The sequence below is a fragment of the Callospermophilus lateralis genome, chromosome 8 (genome assembly GCF_048772815.1).
Source record: "Callospermophilus lateralis isolate mCalLat2 chromosome 8, mCalLat2.hap1, whole genome shotgun sequence".
Taxonomy (NCBI): domain Eukaryota; kingdom Metazoa; phylum Chordata; class Mammalia; order Rodentia; family Sciuridae; genus Callospermophilus; species Callospermophilus lateralis.
This window is the reverse complement of record NC_135312.1, coordinates 57733926-57757547: the sequence shown is the minus strand read 5'-3', so window position 1 is coordinate 57757547 and position 23622 is coordinate 57733926. Positions and strand designations below refer to the sequence as shown.

The 23622-nt window shown below is 34.9% G+C and overlaps 1 protein-coding gene across 1 annotated transcript in view; it reads left to right on the top strand.

Moving 5' to 3' along the window:
- Window positions 1–23622, top strand: part of Sdad1 (SDA1 domain containing 1) — a 48299-nt gene that overhangs the window by 5698 nt on the left and 18979 nt on the right. The window contains exons 4-13 of the mRNA XM_076864560.1: window positions 2400–2510; window positions 3901–3972; window positions 4049–4149; window positions 5612–5669; window positions 6387–6461; window positions 7869–7970; window positions 9039–9108; window positions 9951–10054; window positions 18535–18592; window positions 20002–20060. Coding sequence (XP_076720675.1) covers window positions 2400–2510; window positions 3901–3972; window positions 4049–4149; window positions 5612–5669; window positions 6387–6461; window positions 7869–7970; window positions 9039–9108; window positions 9951–10054; window positions 18535–18592; window positions 20002–20060 — 810 coding nt within the window. The remainder of the gene's footprint in view (window positions 1–2399; window positions 2511–3900; window positions 3973–4048; window positions 4150–5611; window positions 5670–6386; window positions 6462–7868; window positions 7971–9038; window positions 9109–9950; window positions 10055–18534; window positions 18593–20001; window positions 20061–23622) is intronic.

Below are 23622 nucleotides of genomic sequence, written 5' to 3'. Positions count from 1 at the left end.
AGAACCTTAATTATTATAATATGTAGTTTTTATATAATGCTTAATTCAGTAAAGTTATCCATTAAATGGCCAGGTTGAGCATTTAAACATTGTCACTCTAGTGGTTGATCTTGGGTCCTGGTTAAGATCCCTTATACAAACTGTTGTACCCATTTCCCCTATCTGCTGAGAATGTCAACTGCTGATCCCCTCCAACCCCCCAACTTCCGCCACCACCTTACTCTGAAGCATAGTCCCCAGCTAAATGAAAGTCCTAGATCTGGGAGGTTACACTCCCAGCTGATTATCATAAACTGCAAAACCCAAATCATGTTGGGTCTAACTGTATTGTAAATTGTACTCTAGAGCTTCCCTGTGATTGCACAAAAGCTAGTCTCCAGCCAAGTACGTGTCTTTGCTTGGTTTTTCTTTTCTCTGTTCTTATTCTGCATTCTTCACTTCTCTTTTGAGAGCATGTATTCACAAGTGACTTACAATGAATCAGACTCTGCTTTTAGGGAACCCAACATAGGCATATCTGCCTTTCAAATACCTTTACAGCAGGTACTTACAAAAAATAATTATGATCACAAAGCATACTAATATCCTATGCCAAAACTTGTGAAAATATTTAACTAAGTTTATAGATTTAACATACTACTTATTCTTTTTACTTTTTATTTGTTCTTTTTAAATATGTATGACAATTGAGTGTATTCTGACATAGTATACATACATGGAGTATAACTTATTCTAATTAGATCCCATTCTTGTGGTTGTACATGATGTGGACTTTTAATTTTGTTCTTATTCTTAATGTTTTCCCAGACTTTGTGTAATTCTACCATTTTTACACTGTTTTGGGGTTTTCTTTTTTGTTTGTATGTTCCCTCCTTGCTATGTTGCTCAGGCCTTGAATTACTAGGCGCAAGTAATCATTCTGCCTCAGCTTCCTGAGAAGCTGGGACTATAGGCAAGCACCACCACACCCAGCAGTATGTTTCTTTATGTTTTATAAAGATTAGTAAGAGTCTTTTGTTTTTGTTTTTTAAATAGAGATTTCCTTTGCTAGAACATGAAGGATTGAGTCTGAATAGTTAGCATTGCTCTCTAGAGGAATAATTTAGTATATACAGAGGAACTTTTTGTGTTCATATGTGTGTGTGTGTGTGTGTGTGTGTGTGGGCACGTGTGCATGCATGTGCTATGGGGAGTGAACCCAGGACCTTGCACATGCGAGGCAAATGCTCTTGCACTGAGCTGTATCTGTAGCTCGTCTTCAAAAAACTGGCAACACAGGTGTTTGATACTATGCCTGGCCTATTTTATTGGGTATTGTGATAACCACCAATTCTGATTAACCATTGGACTTTCCATCTAGTTTATTTTGCTGTTATTTTTGTACTTTGGAATCTCCAAGTATTTGTTTACTCTTTCCTGCTTACATAGATGGAAACAGATTGTATTTCTTCGTAGAAGAAACTAAATATCCACAACTTACCTATTTAATGAAAAGCAAGAAAAATTAAAAAGATTTTTTTCTTTGACATTATAACTACCTTTTAAAATACTTTTATTAAGTTCTTTTGGGGCCTTATTATTTTGTGTTCACATTGTCACCACTTGGCCAAGGGGGAGCTTCTTAGTTGTTTTAGAAATATCCCTGATTTTTTTTTTCAAGACCTTTCTTCTGTATATTTTTATGTGGTGCTGAGGATTGAACCCAGTGCCTTATATATTCTAGACTAGTGCTCTACCGCTGAGCCCAGTCCCGCCCCTGATATTTTTTAAAGCATCCTTATTATATTCTAGAAGAAATAGTTTCAAGCCCATTCTTATTGTTTTCCCTGTACAAAACAGTAAGCAACCAACTATTCTCCAAATATTTCTTATTAGATCTAATGGAAAGTAGTATTAGAGGTCATAATTTGGATAAGACTGCATATGAAAATTGGTGGTAAGCAAGAATGCTACAAGTCTTGTAAGGTAACAGACTTATATTGATTATTCCAATTTCGTGTATCATTTCATTGTTGCCTGACCTATGTTATCCTCATGGAGTCATTGATCACTAGGGTTTCTCAAATGAAGATAGTCTTCCAGAGAGGCCTTCCTTGACTTCTCTTTGTAAAATTGCCTTCTTCAGTCAGAATTTATCAATCCTATTACCCTGTTTTACTTCCTCTGTGACATTTATTATCTCAGATACTCTTCTTTATGCCTATATCTTCTTCTGCTCCACCCCTAGTGGAAGCTCCATGAGGGCAGAGACTGTCTGTTCCGATGCCTAGAATAGTGCCTTGTTAGGAAAAGACCTAAACCTCTTTGGGATATATATAAATGCTCCATTTTCTTATTTGATTTTTTTCCCTTTGTCCATAAGACATATACTATAACTATGTTTTCTTTTCCTTTCAAAGACATTTTGCAAAGCTCTGATCTTGCTGAGAAATAAGAATCTCATCAATCCATCAAATTTACTAGAGCTCTTCTTCGAACTTCTGCGTTGCCATGATAAGCTTCTGCGAAAGGTAAAGACCAAAAAAGTTTTTCCCTACATCTCATTCTTCCTTCAAGTTATATACAATGTGGACAGTTTGGAATCCCTTGAATTCTTTATGCTTTATGTCCTTGAATATGGCAAAGAATAATATTTTTATATTATTTTAGTGGTTGATGGGCCTTTATTTTATTTATATGCAGTGCTGAGAATTGAATCCAGTGCCTCACACATGCTAGGCAAGTGCTCTACCACTGAACTGCAATCCCAGCCCAAGAATAATTTTAACAGGAAAAAAAATAAACCTTTGTGTACATGCAGTATGGTGTTAATAGCTAACATTTAATAGCTAACATTTACTTTGTGCATACTTTGTGCCAGGCACATTCTGTGAGCTTTTGTGTATTTGTTTACTCACAAAGGTCAATGAGATAGGAATTTTCATTATAATTTTTATTAGCACTTTACAGATAAAAAGACTGTGGCACAGAGAAAAAGAGTAACTTGCCTAGGACCACACAGTTTCTGAGTGGTGAGACTGGAATATAAAACCAGGTAATCTGGCTCCAAAATCCAATTCCTTCACCACTGCTCTGTTCTGACTAACTGAATCAGGGCATGGACATTCATAACTGTAACCATCCTAAAAACACTAACTTTTATTGTTGTTGTTGACATTTTCACGTGACCTTGTCTTTGCTATATAAAACTAGAAGCTGAAGGTTTATGAAACAAATTTAAGAAAGAAAAATTAAAAGTTTATATTCATTAACCTAAACATTTTTTTTCCAGAGTATTGAAAGACTACTACATTTGATTTTGAACAATCAGCCGCCATCTTTTCCTGCCCTAGATAGTTACTAGTCTACTTTTTGTCCTCTATTAGATTAGCCTATTCTGGATATTTCACATAAGTGCAGGCATATAATATATGTCTTTTCTGGCTTTCTTCTTTTAAATTGAGCATAATGTTTTCAAGGTTTATCCATGGACACTTCATTCTTTTTGTTTCCAAGTAATATTCTGTTATATGGCTATACTCCATTGTGTTTATCCATTCATCAGTCAATGGACATTTGGGTTGTTTCTGCTTTTTGGTTATTATGAATAATGCTGCTATGAATATTTGTGTGAACACTGATATGGAAATGGATTTTTCATTTCTTTTGGGTATATACCAAGGAGTGGAATTGTTGGGTCGTACAGTAACTCGATGTTTAGCTTTTTAGGATAACTTTACTTTGGTTTTTAGCTGATTTTTAAATTATTATTATAGATTTGCTTGCTTTTATTTTTTGTATCTTTATGATATAATGAAAATAGGTAAAATTAAGTTGTTCTTATTTGTATTTTTATCCAAATTTAATAGGTTAGAAATGTTGGTTAGGTTTAATGTATATGTTTTTGTTTCTTTTCCTCAGACTTTATACACACATATTGTAACTGATATCAAGAATATAAATGCAAAACACAAGAACAATAAAGTGAATGTAGTAAGTACCTTTTTATTGTCCGTGTTTGTAGCATTATACCATCAATGTATTAAGACTTCTTTCTCTTTCTCTTCAGGTTTTGCAGAATTTTATGTATACCATGTTAAGAGATAGCAATGCAACTGCAGCCAAGATATCTTTGGATGTGATGATAGAACTCTACAGAAGGAACATCTGGTAATAGATATATGACTTTGTCTTTTAAGAAGTAGATTCTTTTTTTCATTCATAATTAATACAGAGCACATACACAAATACTTTTGATTATGTGCTCTTCGATATACATCTATCATAAATTAAGTTAGAAGTAAGAATATGGAGGCAATCCAAATGACTAGATAACATTGACTACTGTTTCTTGATTACCTCATTTACCCTTAAGAACATCCTAAGAACAAAGGCAGCCTGTATGGAACTAGCTCCATTTTATAGGTAATGAAATGGAAGATAATAGAGTAAGAGTTTAGGTATTAAGAGGAATTGTTGAAATTGAAACCCAGGTCTTCTGACCTCAAAATCTGCCCTACTTCCTTTGCCATTCTAAAGATTTCCAAGTCAGTTACTACTGCACATGTGAAATACTGTATTTCATATAATTTGTTTTTGTTGATATAGTGCCCCAACTCATGTCTTCTGCTTTTGTTATTGATGAACTTTATTTTTTTTTTCTTCCTTTTTTGGAACATTTGGAGAAACTAGAAAAGTGTTTTTTTTTTTTTTTTTAAGTTGTAGTTGGACACAACACCTTTATTTCACTTGTTTATTTTTGTATGTGGTGCTGAGGATCAAACCCAGGGTCTTGCACGTGCGAGGCGAGTGCTCTACTGCTAAGCCACAACCCCAGCCCTGTTGTTGTTTTTTAATTTCATAAAATCCCACCACCCAAACATGATTAACTGTTAATATTTTATATTTCTTTTGGGTATTTATGTAACATGCATATTTAACTATGGTTGGACTTTTGCTGTATTACAGGTTTTTTCTTCTGGGTTGTTGGGGTTTTTTCCCCACTTATTTTAAGTAGATTCTGTGTCATTAAAATACTTCAAATACTTCACCTTACTTGTTGCAAATTTTCTGTCTTAAGAGTGGGCAAAATTAAATGTTTTACTTGTGGTTGACTAACTTAGGAATCCATGACATTTTTTGGCATTGGGGATTGAAGCCAGGGCCTTGCACATGCTCAGTAAATTCTCTACCACTGAACTATACCCCCAGCCTATTTAAAAATTTTGTTTTGAGACATGGTATCTTTTGAGTTGCCCAGGCTATCCTTGAACTTTTTTTTTTTTTTTTAATATATTTAGTTGAAGATGGATACAATACCTTTATTTATTTATTTAAGTGGTGCTGAGAATGGAACCCAGTGCCTCACACATGCTAGGCAAGTACTCTATCACTGAGCCACAATCCCAGCCCCTATCCATGAACTTTTGATCCTCTTGCCTCATTCTCCCAAGTACCTGGGATATATGGGTGTGCACCACCACCTGGATGCAAACCATGATTTAAAAATTTTAGAGTTGAAAATTCGAATGTCAGAAGTATTTTTTTATGTTGTTTCTTTTATGCCATTGTCTGTACTGTGAAATACAATACAATGAAAATCTACTTCAAAACATTCATTGTCTCCCCCCAGGAATGATGCCAAAACTGTTAATGTTATCACAACTGCATGTTTCTCTAAGGTCACCAAGGTGAGCATTTGTAGGGCTGTGTGGAAACACTGTCTTTGTGGTCTGTTTCTATGGATAGAAGGTAAAGGAGCTGGATATGTAAAGAAGTGGTGGATGGAACGTGGGATTTATGTTTAATGAGGCTTTCTTTGTACTTAGACTACTTTCTTAGGTTGTCTGTGCTGTAGAAGAGTCAAGCAATTATGAGATTATAAAGCATTGTAATGAGTGATAGCTGTTTACATTGTTTTCCCCTCTAATTCTTCTCTTCTGTTAGGCTCTGGTACGATTGAAAGAATTTTAAGAATTATATTTGACTTCTTGTTAGAAGGGCCATGACATTACTTTTCTTGTGTGGAATGTAGGAATTCTTGGTAGTCTACCTGAAAGACAAAGATAACAGAGCCTGGCAGTTTTTATCCTAAGTTTATTTAATTTTTGTGATGCTAGAGATTGAACCCAGGAACTCATGCATGCTAAACATGTGCTCTACCACTGTACTACACTCCCACCTGTAGTTAAGGATTTTTAAAATTACATATTTATGGGACAGATGACATGTTGAAAACATTTTTAAATTAAACAAAAGGAGCAAAACTCCCACCACACTTTGCATATTTTTCTTTAGATCCTAGTTCATATGTATATGTAAAATGTAAAAAAAAAAAAAAAAATGTTTTTTTTGTTGTTGTTGTAAGCTGGGTTAGATAACTGACTTTTTTTCTGATTGGTCTTTAGATACTAGTTGCTGCTTTGACATTCTTCCTTGGGAAAGATGAAGATGAGAAACAGGACAGTGACTCAGAATCTGAGGTTAGTTTAATGATAGATGCTTCTGAATTTTATAATTTCTCAGATTTCATTTTTTTCTCTGAGAACAATTTGTAAAATTTTGGACTACTAGAGTTAGAAAAACTGTTGTATTTCTCCTTTGTCCTTCATTGAGATTTTATTCCACTTTGAATTTATCACTTGTATTCAGTAAGATTGATGAAGTAAAAGGCAGATTTATTCCACCTTATTTATTCTTAACTCTAAAGCTATATCTTTATCTTACTATACAAATTTAGAATAAAAATTGCTGCCAATATATTTTGAGATAATGTCAACATTCATAGAAATTTACAGTGGGAGGAGGGGAGAAGATTATGGCATCTTTAAAAGGAAAAATAATCAAGATTTATGACATCATAAAATTTTCTTAGAAGTATTAAAAAGAAATTCTAAAAAGTCTCCCTTTTCCATTTAAAGCATTTTGATAGCTAGATCTGAAATATGTGATAGCCATCTTTTAAACAATGTGTGATTGATACATTTTTGCTGTAAAACTTTTTAGATACTATGGATAAAATTTGTTTTACTTTAATGTTATTTCTACATTGCTGTTCCTTCTTCAGAGGTAACCATCTCATTTTTCACCCATTTAAATATGGATATGCCTCCATAAAGTCTTACGTGTATAGTAGGTTTTTAAGAACTGTATGAGTAACATGTATTCTGCAACTTGCTTTCTTTATATCAATACATATAGATCTACCAGTGCAATTAAATCTTAAAGAATAACCTCCACATATTCAGAATATATGTTATATATATGACTTTATTTTAAGCGTTCCCCTTTTGATCAAAATTTGTTTCTAGTTTCTTTCAAATAAATACAAAGTTGTACTCTGTATATCAGTCTTTAGTAAAAAGCAAAATCAAAATATAAACGCAGGAATTTTTGTGTGTGTCTGTTTTTTTTTACAGATGGGTGCATATTTTTTTTTAAGAGAGAGAATTTTTTAATATTTATTTTTTAGTTTTCAGTGAACACAACATCTTTATTTTATTTTCATGTGGTGCTGAGGATCGAACCCAGCACCCTGTGCATGCCAGGCGAGCGTGTTACCACTTGAGCCACATCCCCAGCCCAGGATGCATATTTTTTAACTTAATTTTAAAAATTTATTCATTTTTAATAGATGTGTGCAGAGCAGATAAGAACCAAAAAGTTGTTGAAAGGATTATATATTGCTTCTATGCAGATCTATGCCTTGTTTCCAATTTTTTTTTAACTTTTATTTTTTAGTTGTGGATGGACACAATGCCTTTATTTTATTTTTATGTGGTGCTGAGGATTGAACCCAGTGCTTCATGCATGCTAGGCAAGCACTCTACCTCTGAGCCACAACCCTAGCTCCCCTTGTTTCCAATTTTACAAAGTAGTATCTCTTTTAGGATGACGGCCCCACAGCAAGAGACCTGCTAGTGCAGTATGCCACAGGGAAGAAGAGCTCCAAAAACAAGAAAAAGTTGGAAAAGGCAATGAAAGTACTCAAGGTAAGATTGATACCTGGGAAATGAGGTAGGAATCTTAAAATACTGAATATATGGTTTTTAGCTAGAGCTTTATAAGATTTAGAAATCAAGAAACAGCATTTTTTCAAAATTTAGAAATGTGTGATGAATTTTTCAACACTAATTTTTAATAAGATATTCAGCTCTAGCAAAATCTGTGACTTAAATAAATTAGTTTGATTAAATTCACTTTCAATTGTTCTGATAGAATGTGCCTATATTAGGATATTTTTGCTAGATGTGTCTTTTTAGAAAAGTATAGAAATTAATTGCATTTACTATTTTTATAATGATTATTCTGAGAATCATTAGTTTGGTCCCTCTGAGTGGTTTTTTTTTGGGGGGTGTGTGTGTGTGTGTGTGTGTGTGTGTGTGTATGTGTGTGGATGTCTTGGGTAGTACTGGAGATTGAACATAGGACCTTGTAAATGCTAGACAAGCCAGCTACCCTTGAGCTATATCTCAGCACCTCCTCACCTCTTTTTTTTTTTTTTTTTTAATATTTATTTTTTAGTTGTAGTTGGACAGAATACCTTTAGTTTATTTTTATGTGGTGCTGAGGATTGAACCCAGGGCCTCACACTTGCTAGGCAAGTGCTCTACCACTGAGCCACAACTCCAGCCCCTTCTTCACCCCTGCCCCCCTTTTTTTTTTTTTTTTTTGCTTTCTATCAAGATAGAGTCTTGCTAAGTTGCTGAGGCTAGCCTTAAACCTTTGGTTTCCCTGCGTTACTCTCCCATGTAGCTGGGATTATAGGCATGTACCACTGTGCCCAGCTCTTCTATTTTTAATTGTTTATATTTCCAGATTCCTTTAAGTTTCACAGATTCTAATGCCTAGAAGATTCCTAGGGTTTAATCCTAAATGGCAAAAATCATCTTTAGTTCTTTCAGTCGAAAGAAAGGTTTTTAGATCAAGGATTTTTTTTTTTTTCTTTTTACACAGTCTACTAGACATGTTAACAGCCTTTAGCACCATAGCACATTGAATTCCAAGGGCAATATCATTATAATTCAGATTGAAAAGTTGTTTCCCTCTGTCTCTTTTAGAAACAAAAGAAGAAAAAAAAGCCAGAGGTGTTTAACTTTTCAGCCATTCACTTGATTCATGATCCCCAAGGTACTGTAGTTATAATTTCCTAAGTTCCTTATTGGCTTTATCTCTGCCTATTTTGTTTCCTGCTTTCAGGATTGTCAGGAAATATATGATCCCTGGCACTTAATAGACATAAGTGCTTAATTTTTTCTACTTGGTTGTAGCCTAGAGAATTGTATTGTTAAGGAATGATTTCCAATCAGGCAAGATAACAAAACTGGATGAACAAGTTTTTCAGAGATTCAAATTTTTAACAACACAAAATTAGTAGAATATTGTACTTAAACGAAAACTGATTGTCTGTTTCCTTTTTTTCTAAACTGATCTTCAGAAACCGAAAGTCTGGGAAACTGTATTCTAAAACACTAGTTCTCAAACTAGGTCACACATTATAATCACCTGGAGAATTTATTATAGATGTATTCTGATGCCCAGAGATTGTGACTTAGTTTGTACAGAGTGTGGCTCTCTGTACTCTACTATATAGCAATATTTGCTAACCCCTGTTCTAGGTAAGTACTTTTCAAATTTTATGTGCATACAAATCACCTGGAGAACTGGTTGAAGTGCAGATTCTGATTCAGCAGGGCACAAGTAGGACCTGAGATTCTACATTTCTAAGAAGGTTCCAGGACTGACTGCTGCTGGTCTGTAGACTATATTTTGAGAAACAAAGCTCTAAAGAACTATTAAGTGAAGCCCCTATTAAACAGTTACTCTAGATACGGATGCTTAAAACTTTGAGGCTCTTAAAGATGTGACTTTGGGCACCATAAAGTATATTCATCTGTGTTTGATCTTTCACTGATCTAATTATGTACAAACCATAGACCCACACTGTACTTCTTTGATCCTCTCCTTTCCAGATTTTGCAGAAAAATTACTAAAGCAGCTGGAGAGCTCTAAGGAAAGGTTTGAAGTGAAGATGATGCTCATGAATCTCATCTCCAGATTGGTGGGAATTCACGAGGTTTGAAATACCTTATGTTTCTCTTCTAAAATCTTAGAACTAGAAATATTCTTAGTAAAAGGAAAGCCATTAGGTAAAGCAGTGTCTTAATTTTTTTAAAATTTTTTATGTGTTCTTTTTAGTTATACATGACAGTAGAATACATTTTGACATACATACATGGAGTATAACTTACCATTTTTGTGAATGTACATGATGTGGAGTTACACTGCTTATGTATTCATATAAGAACATAGGAAAGTTATGTCTGATTCTTTCTACTGTCTTTCTTATTTCCATCCCCCATCCTTTCCCTTCATCCACTTTGTCTAATCTAGTAAACATCTATTCCCCCCCATCCCCGCTAGCTTATTGTGAGTTAATATTTGCATATCAGAGAGAACATTCAGCCTTTGTTTTTTTTTTTTTGGATTGGCTTATTAATATTAGCATGGCAGTCTCCAGTTGCTCCATTAACTGGCAAGTGCCATCATTTCATTCTTCTTTATGGCTGAGTAATATTCCATTGTGTATATGTGTTACATTTTCTTTATCCATTCATCTGTTGAAGGGCACCTAGGTTGGTTCCATCCCTTAACAATGTGAATTGAGCGTCTATAAACATCAATGTGACTGTGTCATTATAGTATGCTGATTTTAAGTCCTTTGGGGATATGCCGAGGAGTGGGATAACTGGGTCAAATGGAGGAATCTTCATACTACTTTCAGAGTGGTTGAACCAATTTGAAGGTTCACCAGCAATGTATGAGTGTACCTCTTTCCCCATATCCTTACCACTGTTATTGTTCCTTGTATTCTTGATAGTAGCCATTCTGACTGCAGTGAGATGGAATCCCAATGTAGTTTTAATTTGCATTTCTCTAATTGCTAGTGATATTGAACATTTTTTCATATATTTGTTGATTGATTGTATTTCTTCTTCTGTGAGGTATCTGTTCACTTCCTTTGTCCATTTATTGATTAGATTATTTAATGATTTTTTTGGGGGGGGTGTCAAATTTTTTGAGTTCTTTGTATATCCTGGAGATTAATCCTCTATCTAAGGTGCCATGTAGCAAAGATTTTCTCCTATTCTGTGGACTCTCTCTTCATATTCTTGATTGTTTCTTTTGCTCAGAAGAAGCTTTTTGACTTGATATTATCTCATTTATTCATTCTTGATTTTACTTCTTGCACTCTAGGAGTCTTGTTGAGGAATTCTGTTCCTAACCCAGTTTCCAACAATGATGGAAATTTGGCCCTGCTTCTTCTTTTAGTAGGTACAGGATCTCTGGTAGGAAGCCTAGGTCCTTGATCCTTTGAGTTTTGTGCAAAGTGAGAGATTGGGTAAAATTTCATTTTGCTACATGTAGATTTCCAGTTTTCCCACACCATTTGTTGAAAAGGCTATCTTTTCTTTAATGTATGTATGTTTATTGTCTAGTATGAGATAACTCCATTTATATAGGTTTGTCTCTGTATCTTCCATTCTGTCCCATTGGTCTTCATGTCTGTTTTGGTGACAATATCTTGCTGTTTTTGTTGCTGTACTCTGTAGTATAATTTAAGGTCTGGTATTATGATGCCTCCTGCTTCACTTTTCTTGCTAAGGATTGCTTTGACTATTCTGGGCCTCTTATTATTCCACTGATTTCATGACTGCTTTTTCTATTTCTATGAAGAACATCACTGGAATTTTAGTAGGAATTGCCTTAAATCTGCATAGCACTTTTGGTAGTATGGCTATTTTGTCAATATTTATTCTGCTTATCCAAGAGCATGGGAGATCTTTCCATCTTCTAGGATCTTCAGTTTCTTTCTTCAGTGTTCTGTAGTTTTCATTGAAGAGGTCTTTCACCTCTTTTGTTAGATTGAGTCCCAAATATTTTCTTTTCTTTGAAGCTATTGTGAATGGGATAGTTAACCTAATTTCTCTTTCAGTTGATTCATAAATGATGTCTAGGAATGCAGTTGACTTATGGGAGTTAATTTTATATCCTGCTGCTTTGCTGAATTTATGAATTTTAGAAGTTTTCTAGTAGAGTTTTTTGGGTCTTCTATATATAGAATCATTCATTGACAAATAGGGATAGTTTGAGTTCTTCTTTTCCTATTCATATCCCTTTATTTATTTATTTATTTTTCTCTGCCTCATTGCCCTGGCTAAAGTTTACAGAACTAGGTTGAATAGAAGTTGTGTAGGAGGGCATCCCTGTCTTGTTCCAGTTTTTAGAGGGAATGCTTTCAATTTTTCTCCATTTAGAATGATGTTGGCCTGGGGCTTAGCATATATAGCTTTTTTGATCTTGAGATATGTTCCTATTATCCCTAGTTTTTCTAGTGTTTTGATCCTGAATGGATGCTGTATTTTGTCACATGCTTTTTCTGCATCTACTGAGATAATCCTGGGATTTTTGTCTTTAAGTCCATTGATGTGATGAATTACATTTATGGATTTCTGTATGTTGAACCAACCTTGTAGCCCTGGGATGAATCCTACTTGATCATAGTGCACTATCTTTTTAATATGTTTTTGGATGCAATTTGCCAGGATTTTATTAAGATTTTTTTTTTTTTAAAGAAAGAGTGAGAGAGAGGGAGAGAGAGAGTTTTAATATTTATTTTTTAGTATTTGGCAGACACAACATCTTTGTCTGTATGTGGTACTGAGGATCGAACCCGGGCCACACACATGCCAGGCGAGCGCGCTACCGCTTGAGTCACATCCGCAGCCTCTTATTAAGAATTTTTGCATCTATGTCATTCAGGGATATTGGTCTGAAGTTTTCTTTCCTTAATGTGTCTTTGTCTGGTTTTGGTATCAGGTTGATACAAATCTCATAGAATGATTTTGTAAGCATTCCCTCCTTTTCTATTTCATGGAATAATTTGAGGATTGGTGTTAATTCTTTGAAGATTTGCTAGAAGAACTCCGCTGAAAATCTGACGGGTCCTGGGCTTTTCCTTGTTGGTAGGCTTTTATGCTGCCTTTAGTTTTATTGCTTGAAATTGATCTGTTTAAATTTTCAATGTCCTCTTGATTTAACTTATGTATGTCATATGTCTCTACAAGTTTGTCAATGTCTTCAAGATTTTCTATTTTATTAGAGTATAAATTTTCAAAATAGTTTCTGATTGTTGTCTGTATTTCAGTAGTTTTTTTTATTGTTGTTGTTGTTTAATTTCATTGATTTCTGCTCTGATTTTAATTATTTCCTATGTTCTGCTGCTTTTGGCATTGATTTGTTCTTCTTTATAGGGCTTTGAGATGTAATGTTACGTTATTTTTTTGGTAACTTTCTCTTCTTTTAATGGATAAGCTCATTGCAATAAACTTTCCTCTTAGCACTGCCTTCCTACTGTTCCAGAGATTTTGATATGTTGTCTTGCTATTCTCATTTACCTGTTAGTATTTTTTAATTTCATCCTGATTTCTTCTGTTATGCATTGGTCATTTGCAGGGTATTGTATTCTTGGCTAGCATCCATTTTCTTTCAGAGCTTGGTATGTATCATTCTTTCATTTTGTATTTTATTGGTGACTTCTAATTTCAGTCAGTTATGATTGATAGAATGCAAGATATTATCTATTTTTTTGTATTTGCTAAAAGTTGCTCTGTGGTCTAAGATGTGGTCTATTTTAGAGAAGGATCCATGTGCTGCTGAGAAGAAAGTGTATTTAGTCATTGAGGGATGAAATATTCTATATATGTTTATTAAGTCTAAATTGTTAATCTTATTTTTCAGTTCTGTAGCGTCTTTGTTTAATTTTTGCTTGGAGGATCTATCCAGAGTGGTGAGAGAGATGTGTTAAAAGTCATCAAGTATTATTGTGTTGTGGTCTATTTGTTGAAATCGAGAAGGGTTTGTTTGACATACATAGATGCTCCATTGTTTAGGGCATAAATATTTATGATAATTATGTATTGTTGATGTAAAATTCACTTAAGCAGTATGAAATAGCCTTCTTTGTCCATTCTTATTAACTTTGGCTTGAATTCCACTTTATTTGATATGAATATAGCAACCCCTGGTACTTTACATGATACATGTGAATACGTTTTTCCCATCCTTTTACATTCAGTCTGTGCATGTCTTTGCCTATGAGGTGAGTTTGTTGGAGACAGCATATTGTTGACTCTTGTTTTTTAATCTAATCTGCCAGTCAGTGTCTTTTGATTGATGAGTTGAGGCCATGTACATTTAATATTATTACTGAGAAATGATTTTTATTCACAATCATTTTGACATATTTTTGGTTTTTAATTTGAATTAGTTTCTCCTCTGATTGACTATTCTTCTAGTATAGTTCCTCCCTTTGCTGTTTTTCACTGTTTGGGGCTGGGTGGGAGGCAGGGATTGAACTTAGAGGCACTCAACCATTGAGCCACATTCCCAACCCATTTTTGTATTTAGAGACAGTGTCTTACTAAGTCGCTTAGTGCCTCAGCCTCCTGATCCGCTGGGATTGGTTTTCACTTTTATTTTTCATGAAGTATTTTATTGAGTATATTTCATAGTGCAGGCTTTCTGGTTGTGAATTCTTTTAAATTTTGTTTATCATGGAAGGTTTTTATTTCATGATCAATTCTGAAGCTTAATTTGCAGGGTATAGTATTCTTGGCTAGCATCCATTTTCTTTCAGAGCTTGGTATGTATCATTTCAAAACCTGCTCTCTTTAAAGGTCTGGGTTGAGAAATCAGATGAGATCCGGATTATTTTCCTTATAAATGTTACCCATTGTTTTTCTCTGGCAGCTTTTAAAATTCTATCCTTATTCTGTATGTTAGGCATTTACATAATAGTGCACCTTATTATAGGTCTATTGTAATTTTGTATATTTGGGATCCTGTAAGCCACCTGTATTTGATTTTTCATTACATTCTTTAGGTTTGGGAAATTTCCTGATATTATTTCATTGAAAATATTGTGCATTTCTTTGTTTTGTATCTCTAAGCCTTCATCTACCCATTAAATCTTAAAATTTGTTCTTTTCAGGTTATCCCATTATTTCTTGGAAATTCATCTTTTCTCCATGATCAACTTGATTTTCTAGATTATATATTTTGTCTTCATTGACTAAAACTCTGTCTTCCAAGTGATCTAGTCTGTTAGTGATGTCTTCCATTGAATTTTTAATTTGGTGTATTGATTTCTTCATTTTAAGGATTTCTGTTTGATTTCTTTTTCAGAATCTCTATCTCTGTAATGAAGTGATCTTTCACATCCTGAATTTTCTCTCTGATTTCTCTCCTTACATCATCTTTTACCACACAGATGAGTTTAACTCTGTACATTCTAAACTTCTTCTCTGATATTTCCACTGTGGCGTTGATGGATTCTGTTATTGGAGTACCTTGGTTTATTTGGGGTGATTTGTTCCCTTGCTCTTTCATGCTGTTTGTGTGTCTACCCATCTAACAATATGGGTCTGAGGCAGTAGAGTTTCTACGCTGTGGACTTACAGTGTCCCTGAAGGTTTCCAGTACCTCACCATTTTGGGGGACACAAGTAATAACATCAACTAATACAAACAACATACAGCATTAAATCAAATAGTTTCTGCTATAATGTCTAAAATATTAATTGTCATAGTAAACAGAAATTATATGACAGTTATTGTCTACAATAAAAAAAGTGAGTTTGCAAAAGGGTTTCCAATTTCAAATGGTAGACAGTGATAGAACAGAAGTGATGTAGGATGTAATGATTATGAAGGAGCAGAAGAGGAGATAGAAGTGAAAAATTGATAGAAGTAAAAATTTAAAAATTACAAAACAAAATAAAAATAGATTAATCAAACATCCTAGTCCTCAAAAACTGACCCATGAAAAATAACTGGCTTCAAAAATGATAGAAATGAGAAAAAACATCAATATGAATATGTATAAATGTCCATGAACCATTAAGGTCACAAACAGAAAACAAACAAACAAAGAAGACACAAAAAAACATGAAAAGTTAAAGAATTGTTTCTGTTGGAGTTCAAAAGATTCTCAGTTTCTCCTCTCAGCAGTTTTAGGTGGGGTTATCTGGAGTGTGATACTGCACCCTGTGGGTGAATTGCTAGAGTAAGAGAGGTAATCCCACAGGCACAATTCCTGGAGATGGAGTTTAGGTTTAGGTGGGCTCCAGGCTCTTTGCTGAATACCAGTTGGTCTGGAGATTTTATATTAGTGTACCTCCACGGCCCAGCAATTCCTGGTCCACACTAGAAGACTGTTATCTCAGGGATCTCCTTGGGTTTCACTGTTGTGGTGGAGCCAATTCTTAGCCATTATGTCACCTGTGGACCCCACTTTTCCTGGCCTCGGGTTTAGTCATCAAATCCAATCTCTCCCTCCCATGCCCTTTTAAATTCCTGGTCAGGTGCATTTCTCCCAAGCCAATCCTGCAAGCAGCCTGATTAGAGGGATAGAGGGAGAGCCAAGTGGGTTTCCACAACCAGTATTCCCATGTGTAAACCTCTCTCCATGCTTGATTTTCTCCTGATCACTTAGGCACAGTCTGTGTCATGCAGTGTGGGTTTTCCAGGTCTGAATTTCAGGCCAAACTCGGGTTTCCCAGGAAGCGACTTCCCCACTTGCCTGGCTTCACACTGCACCATGGCTGCAAAATGGTTCCTTTCTCTGTCTTCTGCACCAGGAGAGAGTTGGATTCTTTCCTGCACAAGGATATTGTGCACTACTCCTTTCGGTTTAGTCTAGCTGTGTCTTTCATTTCTAAGCTCCCCATACCTCCAGGCCTCCCAGAAAATGTGGTTCTTTAATTCCCTTATTCTCCCACTTTGCTCACAGAGGGAGTGCTTTTGCTGGTGCCTCTGGCCACGGCAGTAGCTTTGGCACTGGGGATTTTTTTTCTGTATTTTATTGTATCCAACCTCCTGAATCCCCAATCTGCTTAGTATTAAATTCCAGGAAAGCCCTTTCCCTTCTTTTTTATTTTTTTGCTGAGAAGCTGTCTAACTGCTTTCTTGGTTTCATGCCACACAACAGCCGGGAAAGCAACCTTTTCTATTCTACCATCTTGAAACCTCTCTTGAAGTATCTAAATTTTAATTCCTAAGCCATTTATACCTATATTATTAAGAGAACTGTATAGTCTTTCAGTCTGAAATAGTTATTTTGATTACTTTATTTTCTTTCTAGTTAAGTATTTATATTAATTTGTACATATGTCCATTTTATTGGTAACTATTTTGTGTTCTATTTTAATATTTCTTATTAACTTTATTTCACATATGCATTTTTCCCAAGCCATTATAACCCACATATTTTTATTGACTCATAACTACATTTTACAATTTGTTTAGCCCTCTAAGGCCTTCTTGACTTTCTGATCTCTCTGGTAGGAAATTGTCATGTTTGTAAAGATGAACTCCATGGTTATTTATTTTGTATTAAATTAGATTGTTAAAGTTCCTCAGAGGTGTATGTGTTTAGATGTGGTATACATATATGGGAACTTCACACATACTTTTAGTATCATTATAGAAAAAGAAAGATGCCTAAAAATTTAAGCCTTAAAGAAATGACTGTTGAGGTTGTTTCCTGTCAATTGTACCTAGTGACTGGTATCTACAATTTAGTGAATATATTGCTTTTTCTCTCGGGGTTATATTCCCACTGGGATCACCAGGTCAGTTCTTTTTACATTTGTGTAGCAATTTTATGTCTGACCTGAATTTGAGTGTGATAGGAAAGCAAAAGTGGTTTGTGATTTAAACAGGAATTGTTGGAAGTAATACTGGAATTTCACACTGACTGTAGTTAAATATTCATCTTTATAGGGAATCGAAGTCTTCCCTCTTCCTTCCCAAAAACATATCTTCATTTTGCTTTGTGGCTAAAATAGAAAAGATTAATTTATTCCCAAATGATGAACCTTGAAAAATCCCAATCCATCTCTAAAGTTTCACTTCTTGAAGGTAAACTTTACTGTTGCTGTAATAACTGGACCCTTGTCAATTTTGTTTATGTAGTGTTTAGTGTTAAAATGCAGAGCACAGAGTAATTCCTCCATATAGCTAGGCTGGGAGATAATAACAAATCAGGACTATAGGAGTTTTGGTGTTCAAATTATACTAGGTCTGTTCATATTTGAATTTCTATTTTGTCTCTTGCTTTGAAGCTTTAATATCAGTGTTATTCCTTCCTATAATCCCTTCTCTTTGAACACAGAAATATTAGTTCTGTAGCCACACCAATTTTAAATGTGGCTGAATATTGTGTATTGGTTGCCTTTCTGTCCTTTATTCTGCATGCACTTTCTTCCTCCATTACATAATAAAAATAGTAGCATAGTGTCAGTTGAAAGAGATCCTTTTCTTAGTTACTCCAGCATATTGAATTGGGCTGGGGCATGATTTCTTACTGAGACAAAGCAAAAGTAACAAATGATTCCCAGTGAGTTGTCTTGATGATATAGTTGCGTTATAGAAAACTGAACCTCCATGCTTCAGGTTACATAAATACTAAAATCAGTGTTTCTTCTCTCCACAGCTTTTTCTCTTCAACTTTTATCCCTTCCTGCAAAGGTTTCTGCAGCCCCACCAGAGAGGTAACCTACCCTCTTGCTACCACTTGCCATGTCTCCTTGGTGATCTTAGTGTTAGAATAGCTATCCAGAGCCTTTTGTTTTGGAATAAGAGACCGTGTTAGGCTGGGTGTGGTTGCAGTCTTCTGTAACCCTAGTGAGTTGGAAGGCTGAGGCAGGAGGATTGCAAATTTGAGACCAGCCTCAACAATTTAGACCCTGTATCAAAAAAAAAAAAAAAAAAAGGGACTGGGGGGTGTAGAGCAGAGGTATAATGCGCCTAGATTCATTCCCCAGTACCACAGTCAATCAATTAATCAATCAATAAGATAGTGTTAGGAGTAGAAATGTGTTCTATAACAGACAAGGAGAGAGAAGCTCTTACATTTTCTTGGTATAGTCAGCCATGGGTTAGTTGTTCTAATTTTAAAATTAAAATTAATTCTCATCAATTTTAAGAAACAATTATTTTTTTTTAAAAGAAATTAGACCTTTTACCGTAACTTTAGAATAGGTAGCAGAATTTTATTTTAACTGTTCTCATTACGTTTTTGTGCATTTTCATTTAAAAACAACATAAAAGCAGGAAACAAGATGTTTTGTCTTTGAATTTGAACCAAGATAGGAAGGAAACATTTATTGTGAGGCTCTAACATGCGCCAAAGCATGTGTTAAGTGCTTTCCTTCCATCATCTCATCTAGCCTTCATATCAATACTGCAAGGTGCAGAAAGAAGCAAAATGAAAAGAGTCAGTCAGCAAATAAATGGCAAGTCAGGATTTGCTTCACTTCCTTTCACCAAAGGCCTTGTTCTTTACATATACTGTACTGCCCCTTTGAAGAGAGAATATGTGTATTTGCTTATGTTTTTATTTATTTATTCATTCAACAAGTATTTAGTGATTTCTATGGCAGGCATTGTATTAGATACTAAGAATTTCACAATGACCAAGAAGTCCTTACCCTCAGAGCTTACATTCTAGATAGAGATAAAGATAATACAGTACATATGTCAATGTAAAAGATAAGTGTTTTGAAGAGAAAGGAAGCAGAGTAGGGACAATAGGGAGTGCTGGGGCAGGTTCTATTTTATTTTTTAGTTTTTTCGGCGGATACAACATCTTTCTTTGTATGTGGTGCTGAGGATCAAACCTGGGCTGCACGCATGCCAGGCAAGCGCGCTACCGCTTGAGCCACATCCCCAGCCCCAGGTTCTATTTCAGATTGTGTGGTCAGGAAAGACCTTTCAGCAAGGCAGCAACTGAGCAGGTAGCTGAAGGGAGCAAAGGGGTGAGCCATGCAGATGGCTGGGGTTTGGTGTTCTAGGTGGAATAAACAGCTGTTGCATAAGGCAGGAATATGCTTTCCATGTTGCTATATATTCTGAGAGGCAGAGTGATAACTATGACCTTTCTCATCTCTTGTGTTTTTAGAAGTAACAAAGATCCTTCTATTTGCTGCACAAGCATCTCATCACCTAGTACCCCCAGAGGTGAGAGCTCTTTTTTTATTATTATTTTTAATTCTAATTTGTTATATATGACAGCAGAATGCATTATCATTCATATTACACATATAGAGTGCAATTTTTCATATCTCTGGTTGTATATAAAGTATACTCACACCATTCATGTCTTTATAAGTGTACTTAAGGTAATGATATTCATCTCATTCCACCATCTTTTTTACCCCCATGCCCTGTCCCATTCCCTCCCATCCCTTGGCCCTACCTAGAGTTTGTCTAATCCTCCCATGCACCCCCTCCCAACCCCAATATGAATCAGCCTCCTTGTATCAGAGAAAACATTTGGCATTTGGTTTGTTGGGATTGGCTAACTTCACTTAACATTATATTCTCCAACTCCATCCATTTACCTGCAAATGCCATGATTTTATTTTTTAATGCTGAGTATTATTCCATTGTGTATATATACATGTTTTCTTTATCCATTCATCTACTGAAGGGCATCTAGGATGGTTCCACAGTTTAGCTTCTGTGAATTGTGCTGCTATAAACATTGATGTGGCTGTGTCTCTGTAGTATGCTGTCCTTTGGTATAGATCAAGGAATGGGATATCTGGGTCAAATGGTGGTTCCATTCCCACCTTTCCAAGGAATCCCCATACTGCTTTCCATATTGGCTGCAACAATTTGCAGTCCCACCAACAATGTAGGAGTGTGCCTTTTTCCTCACCAACACTTATTGTTGTTTGTGTTCTTAATAGCCGCCATTCTAACTGGAGTGAAGTGAAATCTCAGAGTAGTTTTGATTTGCATTTCTCTAATTGCTAGAGATGTTGAACATTTTTTCATATATTTGTTGATTGATTGTATAACATCTTTTGAGAGGTATCTGTTCAGTTCCTTGGCCCATTTGTTGATTGGGCTGTTTGTTTTTTTGGTGTTTAGCTTTTTGAATTCTATATACCCTAGAGATTAGTGCTGTATCTGATGTGCCAGCACTAAATTTGCTCCCAAGATGTAGGTTCTCTATTCACTTCACTGATTGTTTCTTTTGCCAAGAAGAAGCTTTTTAGTTTGAATCCATCCCATTTATTGATTTTAATTCTTCTGTTATAGGAGTCTTATTAAGGAAGTTGAGGCCTAATCGACATGATGGAGATTTGGGCCTACTTTTTCTTCTAAAAAGCACAGTGTCTCTGGTTTAATTCCTAGGTCCTTGATCCACTTTGAGTTGAGTTTTGTGCATGGTGAAAGATTGGGGTTTAATTTCATTTTGTTGCATTTGGATTTCCAATTTTCCCAACACCATTTATTGAAGAAGCTATCTTTTTTCCAATGTATGTTTTTGGCACCTTTGTCTAATATAAGATAACTGTAATTATGTGGGTTAGTCTCTTTGTCCTCTATTCTATATCATAGGTCTACCAGTCCATTTTGGTGCCAATACCATGCTGTTTTTGTTACTATTTCTCTGTAGTGTAGTTTAAGGTCCGGTGTAACGATGCCACCTGCTTCATCATCTTGCTAAGGATTGCTTTAGCTATTCTGGGTCTCTTATTTTTCCAGATGAATTTCATGACTGCTTTTTCTATTTCTTTGAAGAATGTCATTGGGGTTTTGATTGGGATTGCATTCAATCTGTAGATTGTTTTTGGTAGTATGGTCATTTTGACAATATTAATTCTTCATATCCAAGAAGAAGGGAGATCTTTCTATTTCCAAGGTCTTCTTTAATTTCTTTCTTTAGTGTTCTTTAATTTTCATTGTAGAGGTCTTTTACCTCTTTTGTTAGACTGATTCCCAAGTATTTTATTTTTTTGAGGCTGTTGCAAATGGGTTAGTTTTCCTCGTTTCCTTTTCAGAGGATTTGTCACTGATATAGAGAAATGCCTTTGATTTATGGGAATTGATTTTGTATCCTGCTACTTTGCTGAATTCATTTACTAGTTCTAGAAGTTTTCTGGTGGAGTTTTTTGGGTCTTCTAGGTATAGAATCATATCGTCAGCAAATAGTGCTAATTTGAGTTCTTCTTTTCCTATCCATATCCCTTTAATTTCTTTCATCTGTCTAATTGCTCTGGCCAGTGTTTCAAGAACTGTGTTAAATAGAAGTGGTGAAAGAGGACATCCCTGCCTTGTTCCAATTTTTAGATGGAATGCTTTCAATTTTTCTCCATTTAGAATGATGTTGGCCTGGGGTTTAGCATAGATAGCTTTTTTGATCTTGAGATATGTTCCTGTTATCCCTAGTTTTTCTAGTGCTTTGAACATGTATGGGTGCTGTATTTTGTCAAATGCTTTTTCTGCATCAATTGAGATGATTATATGGTTCTTATCTTTAAGTCTATTGATGTGATAAATTATATTTATTGATTTCCATATGTTGAACCAACCTTGCATCCCTATGATGAACCCCACTTAATCATGGTGCACTATCTTTTTGATATGTCTTTGTATTCGATTTGCCAGAATTTTATTGAGAATTTTTGCATCTATGTTGATTAGTGATATTGGTCTGAAGTTTTCTTTGTTGTGTCTTTGCCTGGTTTTGGAATCAGGGTGATATTGGCCTCATAGATTGAGATTGGAAGTGCTCCCTCTTTTTCAACTTCATGAAATGATTTGTAGAGTATATGTATTAATTCTTCTTTAGAGGTCTTGTAGAACTTAGCTGTGTATCCATCTGGTCCTGGACTTTTCTTGAGTGGTAGACTTCTGATGGCATTTTCTATTTTCTTGCTTGAAATTGATCTGTTTAAATTGTGTATGTCATCCTTATTCAATTCATACCTGTAGAAATTTGTCAATGCCTTCAGTATTCTCTATTTTACTAGAGTACAAGTTTTCAAAATAATTTCTAATTATTTTCTGTAGTGTCTGTTGTGACATGTGTTAGTGATTTTTTTCTCTCCTTCTCTTTGTTAGCATGGCTAAGGGTCTTTCAATTTTATTTATTTATTCGAAGAACCAACTTTCTATTTTGTCCATTTTTTCAGTTGTTTCTTTTGTTTCAATTTTATTGACTTCAGCTCTGATTTTAATTATTTCCTATGTTGTACTGCTTTTGGTGTTGATTAATTCTTTTTCTAGTGCTTTGAGATGTAATGTTAGGTCATTTATTAAGACTTTTTCTTCTTTTAAGGAATGAACTCCATGCAATGAACTTTCCTATTAGTACTGCCTTTATAGTGTCTCAGAGATTTTGATATGTTGTGTCAGTGTTCTCATTTACCTCAAAGAATTTTTTAATCTACTCCTTGATATCTTTTGCAACCCATTGTTCATTCAGTAGCATATTATTTAGTCTCCACGTGTTGGAGTAGTTTTTTTTTTTTTTTTTTATCACTGATTTCGAATTTCATTCCATTGTGATCTGATAGAATGCAGGGTAGTGTCGCTGCTTTTTTGTATTTGTTACGAGTTGCTTTGTGGCATAATATAAGGTCTATTTTAGACAAGAATCCATGTGCTGCTGAGAAGAAAGTATATTTGCTTGTTGAAGGATGAAATATTCTATATCTGTCACTTAAGTCTAAATTATTGATTGTATTATTGAGTTCTAAAGTTTCTTTGTTCAGCTTTTTGGAAG